The sequence below is a fragment of the Cottoperca gobio genome, chromosome 13, assembly GCF_900634415.1.
Source record: "Cottoperca gobio chromosome 13, fCotGob3.1, whole genome shotgun sequence".
Lineage (NCBI taxonomy): Eukaryota > Metazoa > Chordata > Actinopteri > Perciformes > Bovichtidae > Cottoperca > Cottoperca gobio.
Window position 1 is genome coordinate 8518125 of NC_041367.1, and position 14081 is coordinate 8532205.

The 14081-nt window shown below is 40.2% G+C and overlaps 1 protein-coding gene across 5 annotated transcripts in view; it reads left to right on the top strand.

Annotated features, from left to right (window-relative positions):
• The window catches only part of fchsd2 (FCH and double SH3 domains 2), a 56594-nt gene that overhangs the window by 26437 nt on the left and 16076 nt on the right, over nt 1–14081 (top strand). For 4 of the 5 annotated variants that reach the window (XM_029446168.1, XM_029446166.1, XM_029446164.1 and 1 more), the window contains 7 exons: nt 851–905; nt 1084–1212; nt 6457–6579; nt 7448–7543; nt 8595–8669; nt 11838–11954; nt 12054–12158. In XM_029446168.1, the coding sequence (XP_029302028.1) occupies nt 851–905; nt 1084–1212; nt 6457–6579; nt 7448–7543; nt 8595–8669; nt 11838–11954; nt 12054–12158 (700 nt within the window). The remainder of the gene's footprint in view (nt 1–850; nt 906–1083; nt 1213–6456; nt 6580–7447; nt 7544–8594; nt 8670–11837; nt 11955–12053; nt 12159–14081) is intronic. The other variant, XM_029446167.1, reaches the window with a different exon arrangement.

The window sequence follows — 14081 nt, forward strand, 5'->3', positions numbered from 1 at the left end:
TAAAGTAAACCTGTAAACCTTTCTCACTAAATATCCCACTGAGTAGTACAGAACTTGAGTTTCTACTATAAATACAATTAGTACAGAATTTGGATCCAGTGCTGATGAGTGTTGTTTTCCTGCCAGCCCTAGGTAGCAGTAGCTATGGTGACATTTTCACTTCATTGCATTCTCGGCTCCGGTTAAGTGACCACATCGATTGGCCAGTCAACTCTTTTCTGTTCTCTATCACTCAGTAAAAAGACACAGCCACAAAAACTTCTGCATTGCTGCTATCTGAGTGTATGTGTGTGTATTTCAGTAGAGAAAAATCGTGAGACATTAGTCATTGTCGGGCACAAGGAACACACAGGAAGAAGTTGGTGTGAATACAGAGACACAACACACATGTGGCTGCATAAAGCAGGGTGACATAAGTAGAAACACACCACACGTATACTCACACATAAAGGCACACAACAGATGTCATTACACACTCGCTTTGCATCTGTATGTGTGGAAGTTAATAGAATACACACAGCCTGTTTTCATGCACATAAGCACACTAGAATGGAAAAGCAGACCACACACACGCTCACTCTGTCATTTTATGAGACAGGTCTTTCTGATGTCACCATCAATATAAATCACCATGGCTGGATCAGGCTGAGATTTATTGCTGTCGGCCTGTTCAGGGTCAGTATATGATGCCTGCTCTGAAGCAGAGGTTAAAGATCAGAGTTATGTTATGGGAGAAGTGCCTGGATCCTTTTCTCCTTTCCAATTGACTTTGTTGTTAATGTGTGTTAAATTAAATGTATGATTGTTCATATATACCTTGAGATGAACTTCTTTGTTTTCTCTGTGTTAGGTCTAAACTGGGTCTTTTTCAGTCAAGAATTAGTTTACAGAAAGCAAGTGTAAAGGTAAGAGGACTCACACACACGAGACACAAACACAACACCGTCACACGCAGACTCTTTGAAACCATCATACAAAAACAATTTCTCTAATGAGCCTAGAACCTAAAAAGAAGCTAATTTACTCAAAGCCTGTTACTGTAAATGAGGTAATGCAATATCTTATGTCTCTCTTTCATTTCAGTTGAAAGCCAAGAGAAGTGACTGTAACTCCAAGGCGACACACGCCAGGAACGACTACTTGCTAACGCTAGCTGCTGCCAACGCTCACCATGACCGCTATTACCATACAGATCTACTGCACTGCATACAGGTATTTACATAAAGATGGATATAAAGTAAACGGCTTGAGTGGTGTGAAAGAGAATCCAATTCCTTGCCATGAATGTGGACCTTTTAGTAAAAACATTACATTTCTAGGCAGCTGAAATTTCAATTTGTAATGCTAATGACTTTTTCTTTTACTACAAGTACTGACTTAAGAATCTACACACGCTTATAATATCCAAAGGGATTTTCCAGGAACGGGGACACATTTTATGGTTTCCTCAAATTCAAAGGGGAAAGCTACTTTGAATTAAGGCTCAATTTGGGATAAAATGTCTTCCTTTTATGAGTTCATAAAGTCACACTCCCTTTCAGAAAGTAGTTGGAGGGAAATAAAATCATACATGAAAAAGTGATGATCTCACAGTTTCCAGTCTTAAAAGAGAATCCTAGAGTTCTCTGGATTTGTGATTTGAAAGGGGCTTATGTGAAGACAAATCTGTGTGAAGCAAAATGAGCCACCCTGATGTTTGCTCTTACCAAACTATATTTTCAACAATGTTGAATGAAATGAACTAAGGACAGAGGAATTCTCAGGAAGCCTTGACGTTGTTTGTTGTAGATAGAAGGTCATCAAAGGATGGATGTGAATCAGTGGTGTTTTCTTTTTCTGTGTGCAATTAATCTGCTATTTTGAGCTCATACCCACATCTGACACCTTCATATGACATGCATCACTGTGAACCTAAATGTGTGTTGGTGTTAATATGGTTGTAGGATGTAGATATCAGGATTTTATTAATGTACTTTATTGTTTGTAAGTAAGTCAGTGGTTCTCAACCTGTGGGTCTCGACCTCCCAAGGGGGTCGCAAGATAATTTCTGGGGGTCGCCAGATCGTTGTAGAGAAAAAAACAAAAAACATATAAAAAATAAAATAACATATTTTATAATGGGGAATGATTTTTAAATTACATACCAGTGATATAATTTGCCGTAGAATATATTTTTATCTCTATTCTACAATAGCTATCAATGTGTTTGCATCGGGGGGGGGGGGGGTCAGGGGGTCGCAAACACCAACCTGAGTATTCTGGGGGGGTCCACTGATCTAAGTTATGACCTCATCGCTGTAAATAATCATGTTAAAACAAGTTCTGCAACTTAAAGTCATAAGTTTTGACACAGAAGCTAATTTGCTGTCACCACTCGTAATTATTTCATCAGCGGTAGCAAGCTGCTGTTTGTGTGTAGAAACATTTGGTACTGCGTGACAAACACAGAGAATCAAAACATAAGCCGAAATTAGACTAAAGTATCTATTGTTGTTACAAGACTAGAAATCCAGGACACACTTACACATTTCCACACAACATGACAGTCTGCCCTGTGCACTGACCGTGTGGTGAATAACTTGAACAGCTGAGTGACAGTGATGTCATCCTTTAAAAACACGCCAGTCTCAGACACACACTTATATGTACACATAGACATCACATGTGGGATGTTTTCTTTATCCTGACAGTCATGAGTCTGAGACATGAATGATTTGGCAGTTAACACACACACAGACACACAGGGAGTGTCACAGCCAAGGCTCAGGGAGCTAGACAGAGAGAAAGACAGCGCAGGACTTAAATTAATTTAAACAATATTGTATTTGAAACAAAAACATGATGAAGGAAGCTGTAGTATGTTGTAATGTTGAATGTATGCGTGGTGTTGTGAAGACAAAACAAAGAGGCAAACGAAGATGATGGTGAGAGAGAGTGGATGAGGAGCAAGACTAAATAACATAAGCCCAGCCAGCCCAGGTGCAAGACATCAAGCTAGTTAGCTCCACCTATCTCTACCTGCAGGAAAGGGCAACAACACAACACAGCAGCAGGAGCACTGAGAGGGTCAGAAGTCATCACAGAAGACATACACAATAGAGCAGCTGGGTGACTTTGCACCTGTAATGTTCTCTTCTCTTTCATGAGTTTGCTTTCTGATTTTTTTTCTTTGCTTTTTCCATTTTGTCTAATTTCTATCTTCAGATGCTCGTCTCCTTGTTTCTTCTTCTCCCTCACGCTCACATACTCGGCCTAAGGCGTGTACGAGCATCTATACTGTGAGGTCATTCTGAATAATAGATCCGTAACTCCTTGCGACAGAAGGACAGGACTGCAGGGAAATATGCATATGCACAAATACATGCATGCAAACACACAAAGACAATGAGGGACATTGCTAGAGGGGAAGCAATCTGCTCATCCCCTCTCCATCCTCTGCAGGGTTTTTTTTTTATTGTGGTGTTTACAGGTCCTCACCTTGAAAGTCACTGATAACAACACTTCAAACAGTGGGACATCAATTTGCATCACAAGAAAGCACAAGTTCTTTTCACAGTCTTTTCTAAGATATGTTGACAATCACAGCCCAGAAAACTGCATCAATGGCAGACGTAATAATAGCAGCCATACAATATATATATATATAACCAAAACAGCACAAGACAACCCAGAAAAAAAATACTAAGTGTAGCAGCACTGCACAACCACAGTACTATGTTTTTTGGATTCTCTTTTCGTTTTCAACAGCACTTATATTCAACCTTCAAAATCCTTTGTGCTGTTAGTGTATTGTTTTGCATTGCCATGAACATTATTCATCAGACATAGCCATGGGAGGACATTTTGGAATAGGGACTTTTTTACTATTCAGATATGTTAAAACATTGCTAACCTTACAGTTTGTCAGCTCTCTCTAGACCTTTTCTGTCATCTATCAAACCACATGGTGGTTTGATAGACACGAGTGCTGAGGAGACTTGTAATTGAAAGCCCTGTTTAAAACTGAACTTCATAAATAGTGACTGTGGCTGCAGCAATAACATATATCTTACACTGAGAGCTACTGTCCTTGTCAATGCGACAGTTGTAGTGAAAGGGCAGTGGAGGAACAGACTGCTCCACATCTCCCTCTGCTGTTGGCAGTCGATGCTCTATCTGGCCATCTTTACAGTCCCCTGCTAGACACACACTTACAATTACACCTCTGCCGCCCTGTCTGGTCCACTGTGCTGTACTTATTGTTCAGGCTGATGCAGTCATTCAACCCAAAACACACACACGCACACGCACATGCACACACACACACACACACACACACACACACACACACAGACACACACACACTGCCCTCGGAACAGGGCTTTTTCTGGAAGCTGACTCACTCCATTTCAACACAACCGTAAATGGATGAAAGAAGGAGGGGAGGAAGAGAAGAAAGGGGGAGTAGGAAATGAGCAGAGTGATGAGGGAACATTTAGAAAGAAGTCAGCCAACAACACACCCTTAATGACATAATTTCCTTCTCAATTTCCCATTGTGTTATAAGTCTGTCTGTAAAGTCTGTAAAATATAATATTGGAGGCGACAGAAAAATGCAGGAGGAGGGAAAAGCCCGCATATGGCCACACAAGAGGCTGATTACTATCTGTGTGTGTGTGTGTGTGTGTGTGTGTGTGTGAGTGTGTGAGTGTGTATGTGTGTGTGTGTGTGTGTGTGTGTGTATGTGTGTGTGCAAGTGCAAATGCTACTTTTTTTTACAAGTTTCTGAGAGTGTGTGCTTTTAAAAAGTACTTTGGCAAGAAGAGAGTATGAGCGTCTTCAGAGAGAGAAAGTGTGTGTCTGCGGTCTCAGTGTTTTGTTGAATTGGAATCTGAACCCTTTCACCTTCCCCTGCAGCTGTGAGAACACTATCCAAAGAACACTTCTCTCTCTCTCTCTCTCTCTCTCTCTCTCTCTCTCTCTCTCTCTCTCTCTCTCTCTCTCTCTCTCTCTCTCACACACACACGTCTCCCATACACTTATTCTGTCTGTCTCTCTCGCTCTTTCATACCTTTTCAAATGCTCACTCGCTCCCTCTTACCTCCTCTGCATTAGCCTCTCTCTCTCTCTCTCTCTCTCTCTCTCTCTCTCTCACACACACACACACACACACACACACACACACACACACACACACACACACACACACGTCTCCCATACACTTATTCTGTCTGTCTGTCCGTCTGTCTCTCTCGCTCTTTCATATCTTTTCAAATGCTCACTCGCTCCCTCCCTCCTCTGCATTTGCCTCTCTCTCTCTCTCTCTCTCTCTCTCTCTCTCTCACTCTCTGATCTGTCTGTTTGGCATCATGGCCTACAGCTTGGCAGCACTACCCCAGCTCCCCATAGAAAGGCTGTTCATTTGGACTGTATACTCCATTAAAATGTCTTTATATCGGCACGTCAGAATCCACCTCTAATGATGAGAGCTGTCCAATGAATACATCTGCTCGGTTTCTGTCCTTTCTTTGACTTTGCTCTTGTCTCTCATTGTTTGTCTCTTTAATTCACGAACATATGTGTTCTACAGCATAAGCTAACACAATTTATGCCACATTTAGACTAGAATTTCTTTCCTGATTTCCAGCAATGCCAGGCCCGTGGCGAGGTGTGCGTAACTAATCAAGTTGTAACACTTATTAAATTGTAACCTTTATTTAAACACCCTTAAACATCACTTTGATTAGGTTAAAGCTGGTTGGAGCATGATGTCACAAACCTGGACTAATAAGAATGATAACGAGGCAAGTTGTCCTAACAAGTGCCACAGAACAAACTGTCAATCAATCACAGTCTGTACACGCCCACATAGTCTTGAGAAGAGGTCTAATTAAGCTACACAAGTGAAAACACCTGTGGGTAGACTACGGGTCCTTAATAAAACACTTTTTAAGGACAGATATAACAACATGTCTGACTTGTCTACTATTGTGACACTCACAGTTTAAGTTGCATAGATTGGACAATTGACTAAATTGTACATGAATAATACAAAAGCTTCTTGTTTTCACGGAACTCACTCCCTAAATGTATTAGCAGGCATGCTGTTTGAGGCTGCTCTGTGCTTTCCTAAAACATATTTATGACTATGTCAACATACATTTGAATAACAATTCGCTCATCCTAGGAGAAACACAGTTGAAACTCACATTCTCCTGTTCAAAACCTGCCTACAGCAGTTGCACAAACAACACAAGTAGTTGTGGTTAAATGTTTGCTGGAAGTTAGATGATTATTGCTAAAGCTTTTGTAGTAACTGGCTTTATTCACCTACTCTTTGACCTCTCTATCCTCTTTCTTGGTGTCTCCTCCTGATTCCCTTGTACTCTCTACGTTTATCTTGAGGATTATGTAATTACATTGCATTAATCCATTCTTCACTGTAACCCCTGGTCCTTCTCTCTCTCTGTCCTCTAGGCCTTGGATGGCAGGATCTATGAGCATGTGAAAGACTACCTGGTAGAGCTGAGTCGTACCGAGCTAGAGGCCTCCCAAGCCACACACAACACCTTCCAGTTCCTGTTGGACAAATCCACCAGGGTGAGTCAGATGTGTTGAGAGACACAGACCTTCTGTACTCATTTGTAAGTTAGGTCTTGCTGTGTTTTTTGGTCTCAAAACAGATATTGTGGGAAATATTCATCCATCTTCTTGACATTATAGCATAATCAAAGTGCTTTCTTTTTGGAAGCATCGTTCACACACAGCATTTTAAACTATTTCAAACTGAGGAATGTAGGAATGGTTTTCCAAGGAACATAAGAAACAATATGAAGCAGAGTAAGAATGACATAAAAACTAATGCTTTAAATTGTTGTAATGAGTTTTGCGTTTTTTTTGTTTTGTTTTCCAAATGAAACTGGAACAGTTCTCAAAGGGAGAATGATGGACCAACACACCACTCTGTGATTGGTTTTCATCAATACAGTGTGTGTGTGTGTGTGTGCGTGTGTGTGTGTGTGTGTGTGTGTGTGTGCGTGTGTGTGTGTGTGTGTGCAGGCTAGCTGGCAGGACAGCTGAGCTCAATGCCTCTCAATACAGCATGACCTGCAGCTGTTATATAACTGGTTTTGGGGCTCATCCTTACCCAGAGAACGTTTTCTCTAAAGGAACTTGGCTTAACAATGCTCCTAGCCCAACTCACAAGCTCCATGACCTGACATGTACGCCATTTAAAGTGATACGCAAAATATCAAACACAAAATCTAGGTATAAATATGAAATACTCACCCAATGTAGGCTTGAAAGGTGGCTGTAAAAGGTCTGTAGTTTGCTCTATCACGGAGGAATGGAGGCTGCGGTCAGCGTGGATTCACTCACAATAGATTCCAAAATCGACAAGTTTTCACAGCAAGAAACTTGCGTGCAAATACACTGTAATAACTGTCTCCCTCTGTCTTTCTCTCAGGTAATACAAGAGTACAACCAGCAGTTGTTCATGCAGGAGAACCCAGTGTTTCACAAAGCACACGACTTCCAGTTCCAACCCAGCGAATGTGACACGGTGAGACACACATAGGTTGTTGAACCTTTATAGTTTGTATATGAACCTGTTTTACACGCTTCATTCCTCTTACTTTCAAACACACACACACACACACACACACACACACACACACACACACACACACACACACACACACACACACACAGGTATTTTCCCTCCTCCTACATTTTTCTGTCGCCTCCAATATTGTATTTTACATCTGTGGCCAAAGTCCTAAGCTCATCTCAATCACTTGATCACTGGATCAGAATTCATGTAACTTTTTATATTCTTGTGATTTAAGATAATCCCATTAATACATCTGGGGCTGAGAGCTGGAAATCAGAGAGCCAACACTCTGATCATTCTTATTCTCGAGAGATATTATTTGTTCTTTTGTTTCCAGCCTTTGGAGATTTCTTTACGTTAACAATTCAGGATGGAGTTGTCGAGTTAACTAGTGTTTGACAGCACGGCAGAAGCATGAATCTGCTCTGTGTTTTAATATTAATCATTTTAACGCCAAATGTTATGTGTCCACTGGGAGCTTTTCTTTGTAGTCCTAGTTTCTTTTTGTCACTTACATAAGTTACATAACTTTGAAGTAATATTTCAAATTGTCGTAAATCGATCTCAAGTCTTTGTGATCAAACTGCAGCAGTGGGAATGATCCTGTGGGAACTTGTTAACAATTGCTTGCTAAAAAAGAGAAGTCTTCCAGTGGACATTGGTCCTGATTCCTCTATAGCTATCCTTTTCTCTTGTGTCTGAGTCATTTTGAGCTCTCTTGTTTCTCAGCATCTTTCCCTCTTTCACACTCTCTCACTGTGTTCAGCCACATTTTCTCTCCCTCTCTGATCTTGTCCTTTATAACATAACCTGGTAACATTTCTCTATAAACAACAATGTGCTATTCCTTCCCTGTGTCTTCCTAATCCTGCTAACATTTTTCCCTAACCTTTTTTTCCATTAACCCCTCCTTGTATTTGTGTGTCTGTGTGCTTGCACTGCTGCTCTTGGGTGTGTGTGGGTGCGCGGACGCTTGCCTGTATGTATGTGTGTGTGCCAGACTCTGAGCTCGGTGCCGCAGTTGGTGGACATTGAGCCGTCGCCCGTCAGTGCCATGAGAATGACCCTGGCACAGGTAGTCTTAACTGTTGTTAGCATTCTTCATCTTCATTCCTGACACAAACCATGGATCATCTACTCCATTTATGTCTCTCTATTTATCTATCTGTTCTGGTGACATTGACTTGAACACTCATGTAGTGCCTAACAAAGCCGTAGTAAATATTTGAATAATGCAGTTTCACTCTAACACTTGGCACTATGAATGACATGTTGCATGACACTGGCAATATATGAATCACTGCTTTGCATCTAGAACACTTCATGATCTTTCTGACAAACACATTGTAAATAAATCTGAATTAGATTAATAGATTATATCGTATGTTGAAAACTGGTGAAAAACCCAGAGGTGTTAATAGGGTCATGCATACTTATGACACTATGGTTACTATACATGACCTTTACATCCCAACTGTCTTTCCTGGCCAGCAGCGTGGGCCCATCCCTCTTCCTAAACAGAAAGTAGTGTAGTCATTAGAGCCTGTCAAGCCAGCATCAACACAAATACCTTTTACACAGGTGACTATGAGCATGTGCATGTGAAATATTTAAGGATGGATGTTTCTCCTTTATTACCGTAAAAGTTATCGCAAGGAAGTAGATTTTTATTTTCGCATTTACAGTTTGTTATGGGTTCATTATATGGTCATTGCAGACAGAAAGACCAGAAAATGGACTCTGAATGTTAATAATAATAATAATAATAATAATAATAATAATAATAATAATAATAATATTAAAACTAAGAAATATACTTTAAACACCTTTTTAATGTGAGAGAGAGATCCTTTAAAAAAACAATAGGGGCCTATGACTGATTAAATGATGCAGTTGCAGCTTTTTTTTGGCATTTTATATATTACCTTACAGTAATATGATAGTAAATACCTATCATGGTTCCGAACCCAGGGTTCAACAAACTTTCCTACCAGCATACGCAGTAATTCCCAATCACACAGACACATACACTTTTACACTTGTTCATTCTCACCCTTTCATCCTTGTGGTTTCAGAATAACACAGTTGTTCTCTACAGTCATCTAAATGACTGTTATTATGAGCGTGGAGGTTGTTATTGAAGTACAGTATGATCACATCATTTTAAATGTACTGTGCTGTACTTCACATCTCCTTTAGCTGGCACGCTGACTGGCCATAATCTGGTCTGTTATTACATTTACAGTGGTTGCTAATGGTTTATCACTCTGACCTTGATCTCATAAATTCATATTCAACATTGGCACATTAACACATTTAGAATGCATTCTGATTCTCATAAGTCCCCACTACATCAAGCTAATTGAAAATGTAGAAATTAATTATTTTCTATTGTACTGCACTGTGTCACTTAATGCCCGATGTTAGCTGTTTCACATTGACCAGCAGAACATTTTAAGGTGCTCCCAGACCTGTTAGTGGCCTACCAGTATGCAAATGCTTCAAACATAAAGAAATACAGAAGGAGGAATCTGAACAAACAACATCAGCTTGAAGGTCACATGCTAGGAGAAGATGCAAAGTGTTTCTCATTTCCCCCACAAAGTGTACAGAAGTGTATTATACCAATAAGCTATCAAGGCAATATGTCAGTTTAGAGCCACTGTTCAGATCTAGTTTCCTGCCTCCCTGCCATAACTCCCTCCCTTTGCTTGAATATAATTAAGCTGTAAATCTCCTGTGTAATACTCTTTGTTTCGCACCTATACTTAGCCTGATTTATGCCCTCTTGTTACTGAAGCAGCACATAATTAATAGATATGATGTGCATGGAAACTTGCAATTACAATTTCCTGTACCATAGTCTGGCTAACACACTTTTATTATCAGATTACAGGAATCCCAGCCTCTCAGGTGACACTGACTGTATGTACATCCTGAGGCTTAGTTTGTTTTTGTTGGAAGTAACAATTGTTAATTTTTTGAAACATTATACGCTACTGACATATGTCACAAAACTTGCAGACACTATATAAGGAACACTTGTTATTTCCACAAAACAGTGTTGAAAGTAACCTATCCCTATATCATCAAATATTCATTACTATATAAATAAAGAAAACTTTTTAAAGTGTTATTTATTAAGAATCTAACCCTCAACCCTGTTAACTAGACCTATCTTCTAAGTGCTGGCGAATGATCTGGATTATCTGCTATGGGAGAAAAAAACCTCTGGCTTTTTCTTTAAACCACAATCACAATTGTCTTGGGTGGCGCTAAGCTCAGGATGCAGCGATGGTGCTCTTGCAAAATTTAACACACGGCCAATTATTCTCACAGTCTGCATCTGCTGAGTAATATTTCCTTTCCGTGTTTGAATGGCTAATTATTTGGTATATATTTTAAATGCAGTGGCTGTTCAGTGCATGCAGGTGCTATTAACATCAGGACTCATCAAGACTGTGTGGGCTAGGTTTGATGAGCATTGGATTGGCTGTGACAAAACAACATCAACTGGCTTTATTGGTGACTGACATTACCTTTTTCCAACTAAGCCCCGCCCTTTTCAAACCAGTGCGAAAAGCACAGAGGAAGAAAGAAATGCAGACATCTACCATGTGAAATATGCAAAACTTTGGCAAAAAGAAATGTGCGTTCACGATGGATCCCATCACTCATAGTGAGAATAATGTCTTAAGATAAAGTGTATTCTGGTTCTGTCATTGGTAAGTGGTGGATTAGTGACTACGTGTATAAACTATGAACTTAAAGACATATTTAATATATTAGTCTCTGAAGAAAAATTGCCACATGGTTACAATTAATGTTGAAAAGAAATCCCATTTAAATAGGCCCGTTGCCATGCACCTCCTGCTTGCTCACTTCGTAGCACTGACAAACACACACACACACACACACACACACACTCGTGCTCTTTCACATGTGGTTTTAATAACAGCTATTTTGTTGCAAGAGGATAACAATAGAGCTTTGCGACACACGCAGTATTCGTTATGTGAGAAGGAAACAATCTTTCTCTCACACTTTCTTTAGCTCAATTAACAGCTTCTGCACATCACACACCTTGTGCCGTCAACACCGACGGTGTACTTATGTGAGCACTGTGTGCGTGTGTGTGTGTGTGTGTGTGTGTGTGTGTGTGTGTGTGTGTGTTTCTGGGGCTGGGTACATGTTTACCCATGCCTGTCTGGTATGCATGTATGTGTGTGTTTCTCTATATTAGAGTCGTCAGCTGGAGTCGGAGACTGGGACGACGGAGGAGCACAGTCTGAACAAAGAGGCCAGGAGATGGGCAACCAGAGTGGCCAGAGAACACAAGAATATCATACATTACAAGAGAGTAAGATGGACACACGCATGCTCCTCACATATGCATGTTTAAAAAGCACACATATACTATTTCTAATCAGGTGATGTGTTTGTGTGTGTTGTTTTTCAGTGTCTGGAGGAGTGTGAGAGCCATGGCTTGCCCCCCACAGAGCAAGGGAGACTAGATCTGGAGTTGAAGATAGAAGACACCAAAGAAAACATGCGCAAAGCTGAGGTACGTGATTCACATTGTCAACATTTATATTTTTAGCACACAGAGGATAACTCTATATGTTTCCTTTGCACAGTTGCCTCAGTGTCTGCATTTAAACTCCACCTTTACTATGTAAAATATACGCTACGAAGGTCTTAGACCCACGTCCTGCCGTAAAATTATTGCTGCATTAGCCTGGCAAACAAGCCCTCTGTTTCATTGACGACATTAAACTCCGCCCCGTCCCGTATTTCCTCTACCCAGTGTCTGGGCTGCATGACTAATTATTTGGTAAATATTTCAAATGCAAATAGTGGCAGTTGGCATTCAGTCTACCCATCTGCACGGCTGATGTAGCAGGGTGCAATTAGAGGAACAAACAAGTCCTTGGTTCGATCAATACACCTTTCACATCGCAGGAGATGTCAAATCATTCGGGTTATTTGACCATTGTTATCCACAGAGCCCAGTAATCCCCTGGTTTTTGCTGCATTCTGTTCAGATGTAGAGGTTTAAACAAACTTTGAAACAGTTGTGTCTCAAAAACTCACCGTGACAGTGCACAGGTCTGATATCGCGTATAAAGATTCTGAGTAAATATATATATGTGCTGATGTATGTGTCAGATCACATCAGATCTAATGCTATTATTGCCCTTTTTCTTAAATGTCTTGCTCTTTCAGCTCTTTCTTCAACTCCTCTGTCTTTCTATGCCTCCTTTTCGTTCTCGTCTTGTGTTCACACTCCCTCTCTTTTCCTTCTGCGCCTCTCAGCCTTTCCACTTACAGAGATATCTATCATGTATGTATTGATTCTCACAGATGCAACCTGTCACAGTATGAATGAGAGCACTGCATGATCTGTCACAGCCTCTCAACTCGAGTATGTCTCTGGTCTCTCTCCAAAGTCTCTTTATCTTTTGGATTTTAATCTCTGTTTTTCAACTTAATTCTCTTACCTCATGGTGCTCATTCTCTCCCCGACACTGCCGTTTGACTCTATACTGCTTTCATATCAGGCTTTCACATATCTGGCACCCTCTGCTGTCAGGTTTGGTCAAAAAAATATTTCACTTCTGATGTTACCTCAGTGCAATGACTATATATATTTCTTTAAATCCCCTATGGTATTATACAATTGGTAAAGCAAATGTTATCTGATATTACTGCTCCTACTATAACTATTTTAGTCTGCCTTGAATATTAAACAACACAATCAGTAGGATGTGATCTCACTTTCTAGAGAATAATAGGGAGTCTTTTTATAACAAAGAGCAAACACCTTTTCCCACCCTCTCTCTCTCTCTTCCTCTCTGTTTCAGTCTCTCGCTCACATTGTCCGTCTGCTATTCTTCACTCTTCCAGGGCAGCATTACCTTGAGTAAGAGATGATGAATATTTTATGAGCTCATTTGGTACAAATGGCTTCATCACAGAGCTCTTATCACAGAATTATAAAGGGAGTGAAAGCAGTACAAAAGACATTTGATTACAGCATTATCTGGATAGTGATTGCGTCATTCTTTCCTTTTACATGCAGTCTCACCTTTATCCCATCAAACATATTGCTGTGGCCATTGCAACACTTTATTAGTAAGAACATGAAGCAAGGATATACTGTATATATACATATATATATATATATATATCTACTCAGTGTAGGAATGCTAATTGGTGTAGAAGCATCGTGTCTGAAATGCCAGTAAGAATTACTGATTGCATAGTTGTCCTCGCTACCTGTCCTCACGTACTGATTTTTCATAAATTCTCTAATTTTCTCGTGACAACATCTTAAGCGCAGTGACGGCCAATTGTGTTTCAAAATCAATGTTTATAATCGATGCACTGTCCGTGTTAAAGATGTGACCATTTACTGCACGTCCCACTGCGGGGGAATCTGTGAGAAAGATACAATGTTTAGGTTTGTTTGAGATACAGTTTTATT